General features: G+C 57.5%; 1 protein-coding gene across 2 annotated transcripts; it reads left to right on the forward strand.

Moving 5' to 3' along the window:
- The first annotated feature begins 638 nt into the window (after positions 1 to 638).
- Positions 639 to 21,155, forward strand: USF2 (upstream transcription factor 2, c-fos interacting). Of its 2 annotated transcripts, XM_048828053.2 has the most exons (10): positions 643 to 746; positions 7,294 to 7,340; positions 7,641 to 7,756; positions 8,009 to 8,128; positions 10,753 to 10,906; positions 12,188 to 12,275; positions 13,029 to 13,087; positions 14,596 to 14,690; positions 17,986 to 18,114; positions 19,236 to 21,155. In XM_048828053.2, exons 1-10 carry the CDS (start codon positions 694 to 696, stop codon positions 19,323 to 19,325), a joined length of 951 nt encoding a protein of 316 aa, XP_048684010.1. In that variant the 5' UTR covers positions 643 to 693; the 3' UTR covers positions 19,326 to 21,155. The 2 variants fall into 2 exon arrangements, with proteins under 2 accessions (XP_048684009.1, XP_048684010.1); XM_048828052.2 differs by lacking the exons at positions 17,986 to 18,114; positions 19,236 to 21,155 and adding an exon at positions 15,132 to 15,461 and having other exon boundaries at positions 639 to 746.
- Positions 21,156 to 23,279: the final 2,124 nt, after the last annotated feature.

The following is a 23,279-nucleotide window of genomic DNA, read 5'->3' on the forward strand; positions in this document are numbered from 1 at the left end:
GCGTTCGATCCGGGGCTCCCCGGCCACGTTCCATCCGGCCCGCCGCAACGTTCTGTCCCCTCCCTCGAGACAGTAGCAACGTTCCACCTGGTGGGGAGAGCGGGGGAGGGGGGGTCCCCAAACTTCCTTCCGCCCCCCTCCCTTTCCCCCCTCTCGCAGCGCTCGGCCCGGGGGCTCCCCAAGTTCCCATCCGCTCGCAACGTTCCACCCCTCCCCCCTCGCTCTCCTTCCCTCCCCCCCCCCCCCCCCGCGATCGTCGCAACGTTCTATCCCCTCCCCCACCCTCCTCCCCGGATTGTTGCAACGTTCCATCCGCTGCTGCCGCCGCCGCCCGCGACGCTTCCCCGGGGCCCAGGCCGCGCTCGATCGGCGGCTCCGCCGGCTCCCCCCTCACGTGTCCCGGGCTCCCAGCTGGGGAAGAAGGGAAGGGAAGGGAAGGGGAGGGGAGGGGGGGAGAGGATCGCTCTCGCTCTCCTCCTCACATGACCCGAGTGTTTGTCCCCGTGATCAGCGCCTCGGCTCCCGTGTCTCCTCCGCGTCCCCTCTGCCTCCATCCGGCGTGAGATTTAAACTCACCCGCCCCCCTTCCTCTCCCTCTTCTCCTTCCCTCCCCCCCCGCCCCGGCCTGGTGCTGAGGGGCCTCCCCACCCCTCTCCTTCCCCCCTTCCCCCTCCCCCTCCCCCCTCTCCCCCCATGGACATGCTGGATCCCGGCCTGGACACAGCCACCGCCTCTGCTGCTCCCAGGTAAGGGGACGAAGGGAGGAAATTCCCCACCCCTCTTCTGGGGGGGCCCGATTGCTTCCCACCCCCTCGCTGGGCCTGCGGAGGGGCAGGGTGGGGGAGGGGAGGGAGCCAGCCATGATCCTCCTGCAGCGGCGCGGAGAGGGGGAGAACAAAATGGAGGACGAGGCAGAGAGAGAAAGGGGGGAAGGAGGGGAAAGGGGGTAGGGGGCTGGGAGCCCAGTCGGCTGGGGGGGGAGAGGAGGAGGGGCCTTGAGTGTCTGTTGGGGAGGGATGGGGGCAGAGTTGGAGGGGGCTGTGACTTGGGGGGAGGGGAAGGGTTGGGGCAGGGAGTTGGGGGGTGGGGCTGTGATCTGGGGGGCAGGGAGTGTTTGGGAAGCAAATAGGTGAAGGGGCTGTGACATGGGGGGGTCAGGGAGTGTGTCCCGAGGGCGGGAGTCGAGGAAGGGGTCCAGTGATCTGTGTGGCTTGTGCCTGGAGTTGCGGGGTGGGGGAGACAGACAAAGGGGGCCACGGGTGAGAGTGAGCTGGTGTCAGGAGTGGGGGGGGGGGCTGTATGGGAGGGAGATAGGGAGGGCTGTGATCTGTGTGGATTTGTGTTGGGGGGGGCAGACACAGGAGTGAGGGCTGGGCTGGGGTGAGCTGGTGACAGGACTGAAAGGGGTGCAGACAGAGCCTGGAATCTGGGGCGCCGGGGTGAGACAGGAAGAGGGGAGCACCTGGGGTCTGAGTGAGCTGGTGGGGGAGGAGGGAGCTCAGGGGGTCTGTGAGCTAAGCGAATTGGTGTCATGGGTTGGGGGGGCAGACAGAAGTGGCAGCTGGGGTCTTAGTGGCTCGGTGTCGGGGGCCCGGAGTGTGAGGAATGAAGAAATGGGGTGGGAGGGGGCAGAGGAGAGGACTGGGGAAGTAGGTCAGGGAGGGGGAGGGCTCTTGTTAGCGTTGGGGGGCCAGAGCAGGTAGAAGTGTCCTGTGACCTGTGCGCGGTGGGGATGGGATGCCAGGGGAGCTGAGCAGGGGGAGTTCACCCCACCAAGTAATTAGTTCCCAGGATCCCCCCCCACCCCCCACGCTCTAGGTGACTTGGGACGGGGTCAGCACTGTGGCGGGGAGTGGGGCGCCAATGTAGATGAGATGGGTCCATAGACGGTGGAGTGGCCGAAAGAGACTGCAGAAGCCTAAGGGTACTTGATGCCCAGGAGAAAGAGGTGGGGGGTAGAGAGAAGTGAGGGGGGAGGAGGCCGCTGTGCTGGAAGTGGGAGAGGGTGCGGTTAGGGAGCATCTTCTGGTGATCCTCTGTGTCAAGGGGAGTGAGGTGGGAGCTGTTGGGGAGGGGGGCGGGAAGGATTCTAGGATCCGCCTGAGTTGGGGGATGTGGGAGGTCGAGGGGGGGTGGCCAGACGGAGGTCCCCATGGGGAGGAGGGAGTTGGGAGGCTCGATCCGTGTCCTGCATTTGGGGGCAGCCCAGGGATCGGAGGGTGTTGCTGTAAGTGTGCGGGGGGCGGGGTGCACACTCTGGACCAGCTCAGTGGACTCCGGGGGAGCTGCGGCCCCTTGACCCCAGCTGGGATCGGGCCCCGGTGATTCCGGGGGAGCTGCGGCCCCTTGACCCCAGCTGGGATCAGGCCCCGGTGACTCCGGGGGAGCTCTGACTGACCAGCTAGGGGTCTGGCCCTGTATATGCAGACTGTGAAGAGGTAATTCACACTTTTAGGGGTCTGTGGGGGATGAGACAGGGACTGTGTTGCCTGTGATCTGTGTCCACGTCTGAGACCCCCTCTGGGGATGAAGGGCAGAGCGGCCCCCTCCCCCCAGCTGCTCTCCTCTCCTTCCTGGCGGTATAAGGCAGCTGACAAAATTCTCCAGCCCTTACCCTCCTCATAGGCTTAGCAAGAGTATCAGGCATCTGGAAGGAAACTTGGGTTAATATTCTCCAGAGCCAGGGACATTACTGGTCCTGTGAGAGTGGGTGCCCCACATTGGCTCGGCTCCCTTGCCTGAGGCTCCACCCCCACTCCACCTCTTCCCACCCCCACTGCTCCCCTGAGAGCCTCCCTCCCTCGCTCTTTTCTGCCCCCTCCTACCTTGGGGGCCGTGAGGGGGCAGCGAGGAGCCAGTGGCGGGGGCAGCCCCACTCAACAGCTGGAAGGGGGGCAGGGCCAGAGCTGAACAGCTGATTGGTGGCCTGCCCCAGGGCCCCCAGAGCAGCAGCCCTGTGGGTGCTGAGACCCCCTGTTTTTTCTCCAGGGGTGCTTGAGCCCCTAAGCACTCAAGGAGTCAGCGCCTGTGAAGGGAGATGGGCTGTAATTCAAAGCGTGGCCCTCGTAATAATCCCTGCCTCTCGTCTATCGCTTCCTAGCTGTGATCTCAAAGCACTTTGCAAAGGAGGTCGGTGTCCTCCCCATTTCACAGATGGAAAAACCAAGGCCCAGGGAGGTGAATGGAGACACCCTGGGGCTGGATCGTCTTTTGGTGGAAAGGCGAGGCTGCGGCGCGTCCGTTGTGTTGCCCCAGCGGGCGACTCTGCCCTTGTGATCGCTGGCAAGGCGAGAACTCCGGGCGGGGGCCTGGGCGCTGTTAAAGCCATTGAGTGTCTCGCAGAGGTTTTGGTGCTGCGGAGTCTGGTCGTCCTGGAGAACTTAGGGGAAAAGATTTCACGTTGGGAAGCGAAATGATGTAGAGTTGAATGGTGCTGACCCCCCAGCACGGCACCAGGGGGCACTGTGCTGTAGGGGGCGGGCAGGGGGCGCTCCCCACAGACAGTCAGGACTGGCCCCAATGCCCCAGGGTGGCGCTAGGGGGCTCTGTGCTGCAGGGGGTGGGATGGGTACTTGTCCTGTGGACGATCAGGACTGGCCCCAGTGCCCTAGGGTGGCACTAGGGGGCGCTGTGCTGCAGGGTGCGAGATGCTGACACATCTGGCTATTGTCAGAGTAGATGGGTCCCTGCGGCTGGAACTAACTGTGCCCACGGGGACTGAAGTGAATAGGTCCCATAGCCGCTCCCGGCTACAGCTGGCAACACTGGATGCTGTGGAGATCTGGGGGGCTCTCCCTGCCATGGCAGCTTTAATTAACCCTGCTAGTGGTCAAGTTCCATGGTTACTGAAGCAGCCAGTCCCTGCGCCAGCTGAGATCAGGGCCCCGTCGTGCCGGGCGCTGCCCAGACCCGGCAAGAGACAGGCCCTGCCCCAGCTGAGATCAGGGCCCTGTCGTGCCGGGCGCTGCCCAGACCCGGCAAGAGACAGGCCCTGCCCCAGCTGAGATCAGGGCCCCGTCGTGCCGGGCGCTGCCCAGACCCGGCGAGAGACAGGCCCTGCCCCAGCTGAGATCAGGGCCCCGTCGTGCCGGGCGCTGCCCAGACCCGGCGAGAGACAGGCCCTGCCCCGGCTGAGATCGGTTCTGTGGTGCTAGGCGTTGCCTCGACATGCAGCAAGAGACAGGCCCTGTCTAAGGAGCTTCTAATCTAAAGAGGGAAGCCTGGTGCAGGATGGGACATGTAGTCCAGTCTATCCTGGAGAATGTGGTTCCTGAACTACAACTCCTGGGAGGCACTGCGGTAGCATTTTCAAATAACCCTGTTTCAGGGTCCCCAACACAGGGACTTTTGGGGGTGCTGGGCAGCCCCCTCTCTGGGACTTGATCCTCCTTTAGTCCCTAGTATTTGAGCCACTCCCAAATTTATCCTTCCAAGCCTGCCGATGGGGGAAACTGAGGCACAGAGGTCCAAGGGAACAGGTGGGAGGTCTGGGAATAGAACCCAAGAACATGGGGTCTTAGCCCAGCACCTTCGCCCCGAAGCCACCCTGAAAGACCACCCAGCGGGTCTGCACTAAGTCACCGGTGGATGAGAGAGGTGGGCGTGTCTCACTGGACCTGCCAGGACAGCTGGGCTGGAGGAGCAGGCCTGTCTGCCCCGTGGACTCTCCGAAGGGAAAAAGTCTCCAGGGGCAGCCGTAGCCGCACTTCTTAGCTGTTCCTGGGATGTCCAGGCAGCTCGGAGAGGCCTGTGTGAGTGATCATTACTTCCTCAGGGAAGGGATCTGTTGCCGGGAGGCCATTAGAGGGGGGCTTGTAGTGTCCCCTAGTCCTGTGTGTCTGTGAAATAGCTCCCATTGGGCGTATATTCCAGAATAACTCCTCTGATTTCACCATGGCTTTTCGCCAATTTCAAGGCCGGGCAGGGCCATCTGATCATCTGGTCTGAGCTCCTGGGTAGCCCAGGCCAGGGAATATTGCCCAGGTCCCCCTGCACTGAGCCTCATACTCGCCCAACTTCCCCCTGAACTGCATAAGATCAGAATCTGACCCATTTATTAGTAGTATTATTTTAAAATCCGTTCTGTATGTATCCCATTCCCCGGTTTCTATCCCCTCTCCCCCCATAGCCAGTCCGTACCAGCTGCAAGTGGATTGGCGTCAGCGCCCTCTAGAGAGGAAAGGCCCCATGTCCCATTCCCTGCCCCACTGAGCCAGCCAGCCAGCCCCCTCCCCCCCTCCCCCAAGCTCTGGGGCCAGATGGGGAGCTAAGGCACCCAAGAGGCCATACGCTGAGCCAGTCTGTTCCTGGATCAGAGCCGGTGCCCAGACATGGCAGGCACGTCCCGTTCGGGGCCCTTTTGCATGCATTTCATAACGGGATACATTTCACAAGGGCATTAATCGGTGTGTAACGTCCACCCCCAACCATCGTCCATTTTGATCCTCTGCAGGGATACAACCAGGGGATCTAAAAGCGTAAACGCCTTCCGAGTGACCGGAACAACCAGATCCAGTGGTGCAGAGGAATTAACTGACTCAAAGTGCTATGCCTGATCTAGCCACTAGGGAGTGACAGTCGCTCCTCCTTAGCCAGGCTTACCAGGGCAAGAAATGTGGTTGTTACTTACTGGGGGGGGGGGAACCCAGGGCCACCGAGTCAGGAAAGACCCTCCGAAAACAAAGCTTTAAGTGCAGGGTGCACAAATTGTGGGCCCACACTAGCACCAGGCAGCCACGTCACCGAGCACCCGCCCGTTGCCTTCATCTGATCATGGTGGCCCTGTGTTGGAAAGGGAATGGTCAGTGCGGGTGGCTCCCAGGCACACACGAAACTGACCGGGTGGAAAGGAAATTGACCGATGGTGTAAGTGGCTGTGTGAGTCTCCCTGCAGCCTGTGCTCTGCTCATCCAGGCAGGAGCGTCTCTGGGCAGTTGCATACCATGCTGGCATCCAGATAGGGCATGGGCATTATCTCTCCCTGCCAGCGGGAAGGATTAGATTTCAACCCGTTCTAATACCTCCCGGCATGAAACCCTGTTTCGGAAAGCAGCTGTCTGAGCCTTCATCTGCGGGAAAGGAGAGTAAGTCGCCGCATGCATTGTAGCTAGAAGCTTCTGAGAAATAGCTGGGTTGGATTTCAGGATCCTTTGTTTGTGTTTATGGTAGGACCGACAGGCACTGTTGTCAATCACTGCACAGACACACTGTGAGAGACCATCCCTGCCCCAGCTAACCACTAGACCCCACTCGCCTCCCAGTGCTGGGGATAGAAGCCAGGAGTCCTGGCTCCCAGCCCCGCCCTGCTCTAGCTCACTAGACCCCACTCCCTTCCCAGCGCTGGGGGTAGAACCCAGGAGTCCTGGCTCCCAGCCCTCCCCTGCTCTAACCCACTAGACCCCACTCGCCTCCCAGCGCTGGGGATAGAATCCAGGTGTCCTGGTTTCCAGGAGTCCAGTTCTGGGTCCGTCTCATCTCTCCCTCGTTTTCCCCAGTCTCAGCTGGGACAGGAAGTCTGGTAGAGCCTGGAATCAAACCTAGCTCCCACTCTAGTTCCTCAAACACTAGATCATCTTCCTGCTCTCTACCACTCTTGAGATGGTAGCAAGTGCTGGCAAAAGAGATCAGGCGAAACTGATCCAGCCAGAAATGCAGCTGCTTCTGGGGTGAGGTGCTTCAACAGCGCACAGCAATGCTGCAGAGTGTAGGACAGGAGACCAGGGGAATCCTGTAGCAGATTAAAATTTAAGGATGAGGATGTGGGGGGGAATTAATAGCTCTTTCCAGTAGTCCTTGTGTCCTTGGAGAATGAGGGTCTTCTCCAGCAGTGAACTGGGTGCAGGGAAAGAGGTTAAAATATTGTCAGCTGGGTCCTGGGAGGTGTTTGGTTTCTATGAAATCCGGTAGCTTGGTGGCATTGGTTGTTGGGTGTGTGTTACCCCCATGGCAGAATTCTGCCTGGTCTTCTCTGGCTGAGGGGCTGAGATCCATGTTGCATGGCAAATTGTCACAACGTGAATTACAGCCTCTTGCAAGAGTGGCTACGTGGGGGTTCTCCTCCATCTGGCGTCTTCTTGGAGAGCAGGGAAAGGGGAGTGGGATCTGGTGGGTTAGAGCAGGGGGGCTGGGAGCCAGGACGCCTGGGTTCTCTCTTCCACTCTGGGAGGGGAGTGGGGTCTAGTGGTTAGAACAAGGGGAGCTGGGAGCCAAGACGCCTGGGTTCTATCCCCAGCTCTGGGAGTAAAGCACCGGCTGAAGCGGCTCCCGCTGGTGTTGTCTCCTTCTGTCTTCCAGCCACGAGAAAGGACAAGAAGTTGAAGAAGGAGTCGAGCTGCAGGAAGGTGAGGCGAGGCCAGGGAGCCCTGTCGCCGTCCAGGTGCTGCGTTGCTTGGAGCTCCTGCTTGGGCCACTTAAACCAGCAGGGTGGGACTCGTGCAACCCTGACAGCCTCCCCCTGCTCTAGCCATTAGACCCCACTCCCCTCCCAGAGCTGGGGATAGAACCCAGGAGTCCCGACTCCCAGCCTCCCCCGCCCCGCTTTGACTCCATAGGTCATGCTGCCTCCCCAGAGCCGGGGTGTGAACCCTTCCCCCTCCCTCGGTGGGGTCCTGTGTGAGTGACTGGTCTCTCCTGGCTCCCAGGGGACGTCACGAACGCCGAGGAGCAGACAGCAGTGGCCATTGCTAGTGTCCAGCAAGCAGCCTTCACAGACCACAATATCCAGTACCAGTTCCGCACAGAGAACAATGGAGGACAGGTGAGAGACGCTAGGGGGCGCTGCGCTACAGGGGGCGGGGTGAGGCTCTCCCCTGGCAGGCAGGGCTGGCTTCGATGCCCCAGCGTGGCACTAGGGGGCGCTGTGCTGCAGGGAGTGGGGCGGGGGCTCTCCCCTGGTGGTCAGGGCTGGTCCCGAAGCCCCAGCACGGCACTAAGGGGCCCTGGGCCGTCTGTGGATTCTGTTCACATTTCTCTATCCCAAATGATCTTTCCTGTCTCCCTCTCCTCCCAGGTGACATACAGAGTGGTCCAGGTGACAGACAGTCAGCTGGATGGACAGACGGACGCAACGGGAGCCGTCAGCGTGGTCTCGACAGCCGCCTTCGCCGGGGGCCAGCAGGCTGTCGCTCAGGTGGGGGGCGGGCTGCGCCCGGTTTCTAACCAGGGCTTAGTAAAAGGGACTGGGGAACGAGCAATAGCTGGCCCCTCTAGTGCATTCTTCCTCCATAGGTCTCCAAGCGCTTTGGAAAGGAGCCCAGTATCACTGGCCCCGTTGGAGAGATTGGGGAAACTGAGGCACGGAAGGGTGAAGCAGGGACAGAGATGGAGCTCTGGAGTCCTGAGACTCAGGCCAATGGCCTCCCCCTTGGGGAAGCTCTGATTAGTTCTGAACAACGGGCTCAGCAGATAGCTCGCGTGGAGTTAATTATAAATCACGCTGCAAGAGTGGGCTGTATTAGGTGTATTATGGTAGTGTCCATGGGTCCCAGCTGGGGTCAGAGCCCCGATGTGCCAGGCGCTGCCCAGGCGCAGCGAGAGACAAGCCCTGCCCTGGAGAGCTCAGTCCCCATCTGAAAGATGCAGCAGAGCTGGGAATGGAACCCAGGTGTCCCTGTGTCCCCACCATCCTTTCCCTGTCTCAGGGAGCTGGAGGTGCTCTTGGGTTACAGCCCCCCCGCCCCAGTGCTTCGCAGTTTATTTTTAGCCTGACGTTGCGGGGGCCTCTTTGTTCTCCGCGAGCGTGCACTCGCTCGGATGTGGTCAGGGCCAGGCCGTCTCATGCAGCTGTGGCTGTTGGCTGCACCTGGCAGCTCGGGGCACAAGCCCCAAGGAGCGAAGCAGGTGCCTTTCTCATGCAGCCGAATGCGGGCTCCGCCGTCTGGATTGTCAGCCACTTGGGACAGGGGCCAGCACCTGGCACCAGGGGGGTTCTGGGGCTGATGATAATCCTGCCCTTTGCCCCTGACTTATCTGCACAGGGCAATGGCAGAGTAGTTCCCCGGGAGGTTGTGGAGTGAAAGCAGTTTGAGTCCAGAACAGTGTTTACACGGGACCCTCTTCTGGACTAGCTTTCGGGGTCTAACCCCTGCTTCTCAGGTCCAGCTGTGCAGATGGCCAGAGGGCAGCCGGCTGGAGCCCCTCCGCTGTGGGTGGGAAGGGAGGGCTAGTCACTGCCTCGCTCCGTAGTGTCTCCAGCAGCCTCTCCTCTTGGGCAAACGCCCCCCGGCTCTGTGGCCAGCTTCTCCTTTTTAATCTGCCCTTTGCTGGGGAGCCCAAGCTCTGCCGCTGCACCTAATTGGCGTGGGTGGGATGGGGCGCATCCCATCACTAGGCTGTAAAAGGCAGTCTGGCCTGCTGGGTAGAGGGCTAGTTCGTTCCCGGCTTGATCTGCCTGGTAACGGTGGCCAAATCCTGTGGCTCCGTGCCTCAGTTTCCCCATCTGAGCCATGACGATAATGGTGCTGGCCGCGTGTAGGAAGCGTTTCCACCCGAAGAGCTCAAGCGCTAGAGAAGAGCTCGGGGGTCCGATGATGCTGGTTATTCGTTCTCTAACCATAAAATGGCCCCAGGATTTTTCTTTTTTCTTTTCTTTTCTTTTCTTTTCTGAAAAGCCTTAAAAAGTTGGGTCTTGGCCTATGTAAGCAATGTCGTGTGGGGGTCACACTTACAGGCTGCAGGGCTGTGCCCTGCAGAGCAGCTGCTCTGGGAAGGACCCAGGAGTCCTGGGGCACCAACAGCCCATGAGCTCCCCGGCATTTCTGTGGCTAAGAGGGCGAGCACCCCGCTGGGCTGGAGAAGAGCGAGTGGGAGCTGGTAAGTGGGGTCCCCTCTGGATACAGCATGGGGGACGCCATGACTGGAGACTGCGCCCAGCTCTGGGGGGATGCACGTCAAACAGGACATCAGGAAATCGGGGAGGGCTCAGGGAAGAGCGACGGTGATGATCTGAGGGCTGGAAAACCTGCTGAAGGAGCTCGATCTGTGGAGTTTCTCCAGAGACGGCTCAGAGGGGACTAGATCCCGGTCTATCAGAGTCTCCCTGGGGAGGAGATTTCGGGGAACAGAGGGCTGGTTAGCTCAGCCAGGACAGGCAAAGCGGGAGCTGGCAGATTAATTTAGGCTGGAAATAAGGGGCAGATTTTTAACCGGGAGAGAATTAACCCTTTGACTGTTCCAAGGGACCTGGTGGGATCTTTATCACCTGGATGTCCTGAAATCTAGATCTTTCTACAAGACCCTTTGCTTCAGTTCTTTGGGCCAGCCCTGACAGCCAGTGGAGAGCTTGCACCCTACAGGGCAGCGCCCCCTAGCGCCGTGCGGGGGCATTGGGGCCAGCCCTGGCTGCCAGGGGAGAGCCTGCCCCCTGCAGCATAGCGCTCCTCCTGGCTTCCCCACGTCTCGTCGGCTAGATCCCCGTCCTCTTACTGACCACACTGAGGCAGAAGAGGGTGACTGAACTGTAGATCTGGGCTTCAGGGCAGCGATCTCCAGCTGGTGGTGGGGTCAGGAGGAAATCTCTCAGGGGCAGGTCATTCCATCATTGACCACTACGGGGTGCCTTTGTCTGAAGCAGCTGGTTCTGGCCAGTGCTGGAGACAGGACACCAGGCTAGATGGGCTCGTTGGTCTGATCAGAGGGTGGGGAAGGATATCAGGCTAGGCCCCGCTCCCCTCCGAGAGCCGGGGATAGAACCCAGGAGTCCTGACTCGCTCCCCTCACCTGCTCTAACAGGTGCCCTCTTCTCCTCTTCTTCAGGCTGTGATCCAGAACCCGTTCAGCAATGGCGGAAGCCCGGCCGCAGACGCAGTCAGCGGAGAGGCCCGCTTCGCGTATTTCCCTGCCTCCACGGTGGGGGATGCCACGGCCGTGTCAGTTCAGACCACAGATCAGTCGCTGGCACAGGCTGGAGGTGAGAGGACTCCACCAGTTTCCCGGGGCTGGAAAGACTTGGGGGGGGCAGGAAGGGTGGCTGGGTCTGTTTGCTTCTAAGACTCAGGACTTCTCTACTCTGCAGCTGGGCACATGGCAGGGGGGTAAAGACGCCTCGCCGGTGAAGGTTTGGCCGCTCTGGTTCACGGCTGGCGCGGCGTCATCCGCAAAGCATGCTGGGAGGATGGCGTGGCTGACCTGGAATATCTCAGCCCTGCTTTATTTAAAGGGAAGGTCTAGAAAGGGTTAGCAGAAGTGGGGAAGCATTTTGGGAGACGGAAAGGGGCTCTCTGGAGACCCAGACAGTGTCGGTGCGTCAGTCGCATCCGAGGCAGCCTCCTCCTCCCCCAGCGGCGGGCTCAGGCTCTCGGCAGACTCAGGCAGCATTGCAGCGTCGGTCACACTCAGAGCAGCTCCCCCCCTTCCAGCGACGGGCTCAGGCTCTCGGCAGACTCAGGCAGCGTTGCGGCGTCGGTCACACTCAGAGCAGCTCCCCCCCCTCCCAGCGACAGGCTCAGGCTCTCGGCAGACTCAGGCAGGTGTCAGTTTTGCTCACTCATGCTTTGGAGCTTTCCCCCGGCCCCCGAGGAACAGAAACCCCTTTTACTGAACGCTGAGGTTCTGCAAAGTCACATGAGTCCAGGAGCCCAATCCTGAGCACGTGGCTAGAGCATCTCGCCCTTAATCCTTAATATGAATTGCGCCAGGTATTTGTAGTGGGGGATGGGGCAGAACCGCTTCCAGGCTGTATTCCCAGGTCCGCAAAGAACCACCCCAAACCAGGCTCACGCCCCAATGACTTCCTCTTCCCCTTTAAATCCTCCTCAGCCTGACCCAGATCTAGTGAATCTCCGGGATTGAAATTTGGGCACGAGTGGCTGTTCCTGATTGATTATTTCCCCCCCCCCCTTGTTTAAATGACCAGCATCCCAGCAGAATAGCATCATCATCAGGCTGTTAATTGCCCCCTCGTTACAGCCGTTTCTGGGGTCTGATAACGAGACCCCGAGGCATCTAACCTGGCTGCAGCGCCAACCTTCCCCTTCTGTAACCTGGAGGGCAGCTGAAGCCGAGCCATTCAGATCGAACGTAGGCAGAGTCGTTCAGAATGGAACCCAGGAGTCCTGGCTCCCAGACCCCCCCGAGTCTAACCCACCAGACCCCACTCCCCTCCCAGCGCTGCGGATAGGACTCAGGGGTCCTCATTTCCAGGAGCCCAGTTCTGAGTCTGTCTCACCTCTCCCTCTGTCTCCCCCAACAGGCCAGTTCTACGTGATGATGACCCCCCAAGACGTGTTGCAGACAGGGACGCAACGCACCATCGCTCCTCGCACCCACCCGTACTCCCCGTATGTAGCCCGTGAAGTTGGGGTGTGGGGTGGCCCCAAAAATCTCCCATCTGCCTGCAACTTGCCCAGCTTCAGCTATGTGGGGAGGGGGTCCCCCATGGGGCTGGGATCTGCTTGCTGGGGGAGGGATAGTGGATTGCTGGGGGATCGCACAGCTCCTCTCTCGGCCCTTGGGATCCTGCCCAGCTTCCCCCCTCCCCCAGCTCCTGCTCTAACCACCTCTCCCCAGCCTCCGGGGTTTCCTGGCTCCTCGCTGGGTGCGGCCCTGTACCAGCACCCGCTGCCTAGGTGTGCCCAGCAGATCCTTCCCCTCTCCACCAGCTACGCCGAGCAGCACCTCGCCAGGAGCCAGCCAGCCACAGGCAAACCCACCTGGGCCTGGCATCACCCATACAGGGCGTCCGCCTTGCAGGGGATTAGAAACCCCTGCAGAGGAGCCAGCCTGTGACCAGGGGGGTTAGGTCCCAGGACCGAGTGTGTGACTGGGGGTGGGCTCTCAGGAAGGGGGGCTTGGAAAGGAGTTTAGACACTGAGAGAGAGACCGCTGCCCCCTGCTGGATGGAACTGGACTGTGTGTGTGTACCTCCTGCCCCCTTCTGGATCTGGATCTGCACGCCTTGAGTGAGTGTGAGGAGGGAGAGCGAAAGGTCAGTAGCTCAGGATGGCCTGGACTCCGCATGGGGGTTCGGTGTCAGTTCAGATATTTTTTTTGCCCCTCTTGTAACTCCCTCCTCTCTCTTTGTGCCACCCTAGGAAGATGGATGGGACGCGGACGCCCCGTGATGAGAGACGGCGAGCCCAGCACAATGAAGGTGGGTGGCGGGCTGAGATCCCGCTGGTCTTGTGCCCCATGGCCCCGTTTCACCCCACTGATCCTGTGGCTTCCCCGTCCCAAACACGGCCCTTTGTGCCCTTGAGATCCTTGATAGGCAGATTGTATCTGGCTGGGCTCCCCCCCGAAGCTACCCACCCCCTCAGCCAAGTGTGAGAAATGTCTTTTCTCTTTTAGTATAATCTCCTGGCCCTCCACAGGGCCCTGAGATCTCTGGCCAACTGCTTTTAATACCCCAATGCAGCCTGTCCCGGGCAGCACACCTGGGTTTGGGAATCTCCATCCATCCTGGAAGTGCAAATAATGAGAGGGAATGTGTGTGCGGATGGAGAAGAAAACAAGGGGGAAATTCTCTCTGCGCAGATCATCTCCGGGCTGGGATATCGGGGTTCTGAAAGGCTCTTAGAGGGGTGCGCTCAACCTGTATCTAACAGGGGGATCCAAGTCTGAACAGTCATGGCTGGGGCCAGCAGAATGTTTTCTATTGGAATGGGATTTTGATGGAAAATTGGGTTTTCGGCACAACAGAACTTACAGTGAAAATTTTCTTCCTGTGGAAAATTTTGATTTTTTTTTCCCCCACAAATTGCTGAGAGTCTGAAAATTGCCATGGTTTGGCTGAAATATTGAATGTCTAGATTCTGAAATGTAGAGCTGGTCTGAAAACCGACTTTCCATCCAGCAAAATGTGTTGAGACATTAACATATTCATCCCCTGTCTGGCCAGAAAGCCAAACCATTCATGGTTTTTGCCATACAAATATTTAAACTGCCATTTGGGGGTCAGTATGGACCGTTTTCTGTTTTAAACATTTTTTAATATAAAAAAATTCAAAAGGAACCATTTAAACTCTTCCATTGGAAAGATTTTTGTTTTCTAAAATTTTTTAAACAAAATTTTGTCTGAATCAGTACGATTTCACAAAACGTTTTGGGTTTGTTCAGAAAGGAAGTATCCAGTTGTCTTTTTATCTACCAGTTGTACTAAAATTCCACCACATGGCCTCATGCCTGCTGGCCTCTAAATTGAGCTCTTTGGTCAAACTACATCTCCCATGATGCACTGTGGTGCCTCATGCATTTTTCTCACAGAGTTGATCTCTCTGGTAATACTACATCTCCCATGATGCACCGCGGCCACGCAACTGCCATGATACATCTTCTGACCAAGAGGGCAGACCGTGGTGCATCATGGGAGATGTCGTTCAGCCAGGGAGATGGGTCTGTGGGGTGGTTTGGAGCAGGATGCACCCGGACTACAACTCCCAGAAGGCCCTAAGCAGCTTTTCAGAATTTTGGCCAAAAACTCAATTTTTATTTTTTCATTTTCATCAGCATTTTTGGGCCCCCCCCCCCTCCCGTTTTCCGATCAGCTCCAGTCCTGCTGCAACCTGCCCTGTGGCTGGGCCGAGGCGCCAGGTGGGGGCGCTGTGCGTTAACCATCTGTGTTTCTCTTCACCCCCCCCACCCCCCCCCCACCCCCCGCAGTGGAGAGGAGGAGGCGGGACAAAATTAACAACTGGATTGTCCAGCTATCGAAAATCATTCCAGACTGCAACACTGACAACAGCAAGACGGGCGCGGTGAGGGGCAGGGGCTGGGCCGGGCCGGGAGGGGAGCATGGGGGGGGATGATATTTGAGGGAGGGGGCAGCGGAGACTGGAGCGGGGAGCTCCCTGCGTTGGGGGAGGGGCATATACTGACACACACCTACCGGGAACAGACTTCATGGGGCAGCTCCCACCAGGCCATGAGGAAGCGAGGAGGTGATATTTTGAGTCTGCTTACCGGTTTGTTTATTGTAGGGGGGACTCGGAACCCTTGGGGGTTTCCACGCCCTGGCTTGGTGGTGGGGTGGGGTGGCTTGGTGGGTGCTCGGATTATTGTAGGGTCTCGGGGTCAGGGCTCTGTGCATGGTTTGTTATTGTAGGGTCTCCTGAAGGCGCTGGGTCTCCAAAAACACTGGGTTGGTTGTTGTGTAGGATGACTGGCAAACGGCTAATGTAGTGCCCATCTTTAAAAAGGGGAAGAAGGAGGATCCAGGGAACTACAGGCCAGTCAGCCTCACCTCAGTCCCTGGAAAAATCATGGAGCAGGTCCTCAAGGAATCCATTTTGAAGCACTTAGAGGAGAGGAAAGTGATCAGGAACAGTCAGCATGGATTCACCAAGGGCAAGTCATGCCTGACTAATCTAATTGCCTTCTATGAGGAGATGACTGGCTCTGTGGATGAGGGGAAAGCAGTGGACGTGTTGTTCCTTGAGTTTAGCCAAGCTTTTGGCCCTGTTTCCCACAGTATTCTTGTCAGCAAGTTAAAGAAGTATGGGCTGGATGAATGAACTACAAGGTGGATAGAAAGCTGGCTAGATTGTCGGGCTCAACGGGCAGTGATCATAGAATCATAGAATCTCAGGTTGGAAGGGACCCCAGAAGGTCATCTAGTCCAACCCCCTGCTCGAAGCAGGACCAATTCCCAGTTAAATCATCCCAGCCAGGGCTTTGTCAAGCCTGACCTTAAAAACCTCTAAGGAAGGAGATTCTACCACCTCCCTAGGTAACGCATTCCAGTGTTTCACCATCCTCTTAGTGAAAAAGTTTTTCCTAATATCCAATCTAAACCTCCCCCACTGCAACTTGAGACCATTCCTCCTTGTTCTGTCATCTGCTACCATTGAGAACAGTCTAGAGCCATCCTCTTTGGAACCCCCTTTCAGGTAGTTGAAAGCAGCTATCAAATCAATGGCTCCATGTCTAGTTGGCAGCCGGGATCAAGCGGAGTGCCCCAAGGGTCGGTCCTGGGGCCGGGTTTGTTCAACATCTTCATGGATGATCTGGAGGATGGCGTGGATTGCACCCTCAGCAGATTTACAGATGACACTAAACTGGGAGGAGAGCTAGATACGCTGGAGGGCAGGGATAGGATACAGAGGGACCTAGACAAATTGGAGGATTGGGCCAAAAGAAATCTGATGAGGTTCAAGAAGGACCAGTGCAGAGTCCTGCACTTAGGACGGAAGAATCCCATGCACCGCTACAGACTAGGGACCGAATGGCTCGGCAGCAGTTCTGCAGAAAAGGACCTGGGGATTGCAGTGGATGAGAAGCTGGCTATGAGTCAGCAGTGTGCCCTTGTTGCCAAGAAGGCTAACAGCATCTTGGGCTGCATTAGTAGGAGCAATGCCAGCAGATTGAGGGAAGTGATTATTCCCCTCTGTTCAGCACTGGTGAGGCCATATCTGGAAGATTGCGTCCAGTTTTGGGCCCCCACTACAGAAAGGATGTAGACAAATTGGAGAGACTACAGCGGAGAGCAATGAAAATGATTAGGGGGCTGGGGCAGGGGATTTACGAGGAGAGGCTGAGGGAACTGGGCTTGTTTAGTCTGCAGAAGAGAAGAGTGAGGGGGGATTTGATAGCAGCCTTTAACCACCTGAAGGGGGGGGGTTCCACAGAGGATGGAGCTCGGCTGTTCTCAGGGGTGGCAGACGACAGAACGAGGAGCAATGGTCTCAAGTTGCAGTGGGGGAGGTCTAGGTTGGATATTAGGAACCACTGTTTCACGAGGAGGGTGGTGAAGCACTGGACTGGGTTCCCTAGGGAGGTGGTGGAATCTCCTTCCTTAGAGGTTTTTAAGGCCCGGCTTGAGAAAGCCCTGGCTGGGATGATTAATTGGGGATTGGTCCTGCTTTGACCAGGGGGTTGGACTAGATACCGCCTGAGGTCCCTTCCGACCCTATGATTCTGTGTCTCTTGGAGGATGCCACACTCACTGTGGTGACGGGGCCAAGGCTGTGCACTGATTTTGTTTTTGTAGGGTCTCCCAGGAGTGCGGAGGGCGGGAGGAAGGATTACAGCCTGCCCCTTCCCAGCTGTACTGGTGCCCGGGTGGAGATCCTGGGAAAACTCCCTGCGGACACTATCAGCAATCCGCTCAGCAAATCCATCTCCCTGCCAAGGGGTCCTGGGGCATGTGAGAGACCCAGCAATAACAAACCGGTGCATTTGGCGCCCACTGCTTCCAAGAGGCCCTACAATAACAAGTGGAAACGGAGTGATCACCAGGAGACCCTTCAATAACATACTTGCCCAGCGCTCCCACAAGACCTTATAGTGAGACACTGGGGCCTGACAGGACCCTACAATAACAAACCCAGGGATCGCAGAGCCCCGAGTCCCCTGGCCAGACCCTGCTGATGTGTTTTGAAGGCAGGAGGCAGTGGAGGGGGGAGAAAGCAGATTAAAAACCCCCGTGTGCGTCATTCCTGGAGACCCCCAGAGCTCTCTGGCTTTGTTGCTGCTCTTGGCCAGGGGGTGGCGGGTCCCCTTTGGCAGGGAGGCTGATGTGTATTGTGGGGAGATTGGTGAGGAGGCTGTTGGGTGGGGAGGGACATTTGGTGGGAGGGAGTTCGTGGTGGTGAGGTCCTGGGGATCTTGTGGTCGCGGGGGCGGGGAGAGGCAGGGGGCGCAGTGGAGACGTGTTCCAAAGATGTGGAGGGTGATTGGAGGTGAGGGGGAGGTTCCAGGGGGGGCACAACTGGGGGGGTTCCAGGGAGGTGGATTTGGTGGAGGGGGATTCGGTGGAAGGGGTCCTGAGGGGGGAATTCAGTGGGGAAGTGTTCTGAGGTTGCGGGGGGGAATTCAGGGGGGCAGGACTGGGGAGATTATGGGGGCGATTGGGCGTGTGTGTCGGGTGGGGGGGTGTTGTTGGAGGGTGCTCCGGGGTCCTGGTGGGATTTCCTGGGGCAGGTGGTGGGTTTTGGGGGTCAGCTGAGGGATTGGGCGGGGGGCCCAACTGGGGTGGTGGGTTGGGGGTTCGGTGACCGGGGCGGGGGGTTCCAGTGCATTTTGTGCTGAAGGCTTCCCCGTCCGTCCGTGCAGAGCAAAGGGGGCATCCTGTCCAAGGCCTGCGACTACATCCGGGAGCTGCGCCAGACCAACCAGCGCATGCAGGAGACCTTCAAGGAGGCCGAGCGGCTGCAGATGGACAACGAGCTGCTACGGCAACAGGTAGCCATGGCGATGCCCCCTCCCTCCCCTGTCTGTCTGTCCATCCCCTTATATTCCCCCCGCATCCGTTCCCCCCACGTCTACCTTTCCATGCCAAAGCGTCCCAACGTGCTGTTAACACAGCGATTGTGCGGCTGCTTCTGGAGTGGGGAACAGCCGCACGTAACACCGCACAGGCTGGATCGCCTGGCGCCGAGATGCAGCCACCTCTGGGGCGAGGCAGCTGGGGAACAGCCGCACATCGCACCACATAGCAGTTTGGGCCACGGTCGGGGAGAATGTCGAACCCAATTGAAGCTGGAGCAGAAAGTTTTCGAGTCGGCGTGATGGGAGTTTGACCAGGAAACCAGTATTCACATCTCTGATGCCGAGGAGAAGTCCCGGGATGTTTAATGCATTGAGGCCGGCCCTGACCGCCAGGGGAGAGCCCCCACCCCGCCCCCTAGCACTGCATTGGGGCAGCCCGGCCTGCCAGTGGAGAGCGCCCCCTGCTGAGCCCTGCCCTGAGCATTCAGCCTCCTCTGCCCCTCCCTGCACTTCCCACAGCGAGTCCGCCCAGGCGGGACTCCTGGGGAAGCCAGAGGGTCCTGCCCCCCAACTCTGCAGTCAGACGTGACTCTCAGCCAGCCAGTAAAACGGAGGTTTATTAGACGACAGGAACATGGTCTAACACAGAGCTTGTAGGTGCAAAGAACGGGACCCCCTCAGCTGGGTCCATTTTGGGGGGCAGGGAGACAGACAACCACGTCTGCCCTTCACTCCATGTCCCCAGCCAGCCCCAAACTGAAACTCCCTCCAGCCCCTCCTCCTCTGGGCTTTGTTCCTTTCCCGGGGCAGGAGGTCACCGGTTTCCTTTGTCCTCCAACCCTTTAGCTCTCACCTGGCAGGGGGGGAAGGGCCCAGGCCATGAGATGCCAGGAAACAGGGTGTCGGCCATTCTCTGTGTCCAGACCCCTGCACACACCTGCCCTCTAGGGCTCTGCAATGACCATACACCCTTATCCCACCCCCTAGATACTTAAGAACTGCATAGGGGAAACTGAGCCACCCCGACAATATTCAGAGGAAACATTAAGAACAGTCCCGCTTCGTCACAGTTTCCCTCTCTCTCTCCTGCCCAGATCGAGGAGCTGAAGAACGAGAACGCCCTCCTCCGAGCGCAGCTTCAGCAGCACGGCATCGAAACCGTGGGCGACACCCCGGGGCAGTAACCGCTTCTTCCCCACCACCACGTCGCCCTCCTCCTCCTCGGCACCGGATCGCCGCCCTTCCCCCGCCTCCTTCCCTCCCTTCTGCCCTCTGTCTGGTGCAAAGAGAGCTCCCCGTGTTCACTCGTGCGGCCAAACTCGACCCGGGGGGGGGGGGGCGCTGAGGTGGCAGCCGCACGGCCGGCCCCCGCTTTGTCGTGCCCCCCTCCTATGAGCCCCACCGGCCCCCTCCCCCCCACGTAGGAAATATTAAGATTAAAGCAAACAAACTGCGTTTTTTATAGTAGGTTTTTAACACAGGATAGCAGCCCTGGGACGTCCATTTCCCTCCCCCAGCCCAGCCATGGGTTCAAATCTTCCCCATTCCGGCTTAAAGTCCCGTCACAGTGGCCCTTCCCCGTCCGATCCTTCCGTTCAAGCCGCGGTGTGTGTCTCGCTCAGCGAGGAGGCTGTCGCCATGTGGCTCCAGCTGGCTCTTTCTTTCTCAAGGCAGGTAGCTACATGGCCAAAGTCAGCCCTGGGGGTGGGGTTCTGTGGCTGCCTCCCCCCCGCCTCCCGTTTTGGACACCCGGGGGGGTTATCTTTCCTCTGCAGGCAGCGAACCTCTGAAAAATCACACCCCTTTGAAAATGTAGCAACTCGGGGGCAGGAATGGGGCCATCCCAAATCACTAGCCCAGTTCAGCGAGTTCTAGCCAGCTGGCGTGGCTCCGATTGGCTCGAATCCACTCGTGACTCTCCAGCTGAGCAATTCAGTTAAAACCCTTGCGGCCACCAGACCTTCCAAAGGCAGCGAGCAATTTTGTAGCTCTTATTTTATTTTATTTTTCCCCCTGCCTGTCAAATCGCAGCTACCGTTTCTGAGAGGTCTGACTTCCGGGGGGCTTTCCGAAAACCCCCTCACGGCATCTCATGTCGGGCAGCCGGGAAAAAGTAGAGACCATGCAGCATTGCTAGCCCGTTCTCTTCCTAAACCTGTGGCTGTCCCATGTGTCCACTTGTCTGATCTGTTCCTCAGCCCTCTTTCTCTTGTAATTATGTTTTGAACAGAGGGAAGTCGGAGTGAAAACGCTAACAGCGTCCCTCTTTTATTTTATTTTTTTATTTTTTTTTGTAATTAATCTGTATTTTATTTTTTAGTTCCAAATGCGTTTGTATAGAGGTACGTCGCCTGTATCATAACTTGAACCCAGAAAGTTTAATATTTACCACGATCGACTAAATGCTTGTTTTCTGTGGAGGGGTTTTGGCAGATATATTCCGATACATAATTTTTTTTAAAAAAATTATAAATTCAGCGGTCGATCGCACAATCTTTGGCTCGGAATCAGGAGATCTCTTCAGTCCCCTTCTCTCGCGATCTTCAATTTGGCTTTATTTCTCTTCTCGAAGCACGAGATTTTTTTTCTTTTTTTTTCTTTTTCTTTTTTTTTTTTTGGCTTTTTGGGTTGGTTGATTGTTTTTAAATAAGCATGGCTCTAAAAATCCGAAAATTCGCAAAACCCACCAAAAAAAAATTTATAATAGCGAGCTTTTAGCTTTGGGGTTTTTTTTATATACCGGCAAAACAAAAAAAAAAAAAACAAAAAAAAAAAGAGAGAGAAGCAAGGCTTTCAGATGGAATTGGAAATATTGTGTATCCTTTTTGTCCTGGTCCCTGCGGAACGTAAGAATGAATGAATCAAGGAAAGAAAAAAAGGCAAATCAGATTTAAGGAAAAGAAAAGGAAGGGGAAAAAAAATGTGGATTGAGTTGAATTGCAGCGTTTGAATGTTGGAAAGTAGGAAATTAATTCTGTTTATATATAAAAGAGGAAAAAACTGCACAGACATAATATTGTATCAGGTCATTTCCTTGTGGTTTTACGGTGTGGGGAGGGGAAGGGATGGGGGTTGAGTGGGGTGACCCCAGATCTGAGCGGGGTGGGGGGCAGATGCGCAGAAGGATGGTGGTGTCTGGCTGGGGGGGGGGGTCTGCAGAGCGATGGGGTATCGCTGGAGGGGTGGAGTTATATGGAGGGGGGGACAGTGCACGGACAGGTGGAAAGATGGAGGGGTTGGGGTGCGCACCCCCAGCTGGAGAAAATGGCTCTCGGATCTGGGTGCGCACCAGTGTCCCCTCCTGGGAGGACTCGGACCTGCCTCTGTTGAGGGTTGTCGGGCTTTGTGTGTTGCCGCTGGCTGAGAGGCATGGAAAGGCTCAGGGTGTGAATGTGGGGTGTGTGTGTGAAGGGGGACAGACTGCCGCCCCCTGCTGGTGGGTGTGAGACTTGCACTGGGTCTGTCCCACTACCCCCCCCCACCCCGCGCCGGATGTGGTGTCTCGGGTGCATGCGGGACCCCTGCTGGATTGTCCCTGCCCTGCTGTGCGGCCCCCGCCTCCCCTGCCTTGTCAAGTTCTCCCTAGGAGACATGTTGGGAAGAGCAGAGGAGCAGAGACAACATCTAGGAACTCCCTGGTGCATCCCCCCCTCTGTGCTGCCTGGGCAAGGGGGGGGTCCCCCAGATCTCAACCCCGTCCCCTTCTGATCCGGAGCTGTGGAGAGTTCGCCCAACACACACTGGGAGGCGCCTGATCATCACCCACTTCTCCCTTGCTAAGATTTTTCTCCCTCCCCAGTGAGCTTGCTCAGGACTGTTTGCAAGGGGGCTGACCGGCTGTCGGCAGAGATGGCAGGATTCACGGGTTCCCTTTCAGAGCTGCAGCTTCTGGGCCCGGCTCCCTTCGCTCAGAGCTGGGCGCCAGGTCCCGTCACAAGGGTGAGGCAGAGAGAACCCCGCGAGCCCGCCTGGAAATGCGCTTTCCATCCCAAGACCGGGGTTTAGGTTTTGAACATTTATTTCCCATCTGGAATTGGGACCAAAAAAGTCAAAATCTGAAATTTTCACCAAGCGGAAATGGAAAGATGTTTCCGAGCAGGTCGATGGGGACGTCTCGCTTCGGCTGTTTGGACGCATTTTGTTTCTAGTTGGACCGAAATGTAATTTTTACTGTCTGTTACTTCAAAATTGTGAAACCAAGGGTCATCTTGACCCAAGAAAAGGAACTTCTTTGGTTTTAGAAAACGTCGACGACTCTGCAACTTCTCTTTTTTCAACCAAGAAATTGATCGAAACAGATTCTTTCCTGCAAACACTTTTGGTTTCAACTAACTGGCATTTTCTGATCCAAGAAACCATTTCATTAAATAAAAAATCCCTGGATCTACTGTGGGTTACGTCCCCCTAGTGCCAGGGGTGTCAATCGGCAGATTGCGGGCCAAACCTGGACCGCCAGGCGCTTTTGAACAGACCCGGAAATCTTTTTATTTACTTATTGTGGTGAATTTTTTATTTATTTTTTCTGGAATCTGGGCCCTGACACAAAACAATTGACTACCCCTGATCCAGAAGGTGGAACGCCAAAGATTGGAGGGGCCCTTAAGTTACTTAGCTGCCCTTCCACTCCTGCCTCTTCCATCCCGTACAGGGATCTCTCTCCTGCCAGCTTGCCCCAGGAATCCTGGAGGGGGTGTCCTGCCTGGGGTGTTGGTTTGCATTGGGGGGCATGTGGGGTCTCTAAGGCGATGGGGTTGTTTGCGGAGCTGGGAGCGATTTCAAGGCTGCCTCTGTTCCACAACGCAAGCTGGGCTGCCCTCTTGGCTCGGAGGCCTGGGAACGAGCCCCGGATCCCGCTGGTTGGCTGTGAAGCCAGAGTAAGCTCGGTGGAGTTACTCTGGATTTACACAGCGGCGCAGGTGAAGGGTGGGGAGGCGACTGCAGAGTAACTCACTGGCGTTGGTGGGGTTACTCCGCCTTTCCGCCCGGGGCGACTGAGTTGGGGGTTACTCTGGATTTACACCAGGGGTGACTGGAGTAACACTGTTGACCTAGAAGGAGGGTGACTCTGGATTTTCTCAAGGGTGGAACTCAGGTGGCATTACGGTGGGTGTGCAGAGGGAATTCCTGAGTTTACATTG

Source organism: Caretta caretta, chromosome 24 (genome assembly GCF_965140235.1).
Source record: "Caretta caretta isolate rCarCar2 chromosome 24, rCarCar1.hap1, whole genome shotgun sequence".
Classification (NCBI taxonomy): Eukaryota; Metazoa; Chordata; order Testudines; family Cheloniidae; genus Caretta; species Caretta caretta.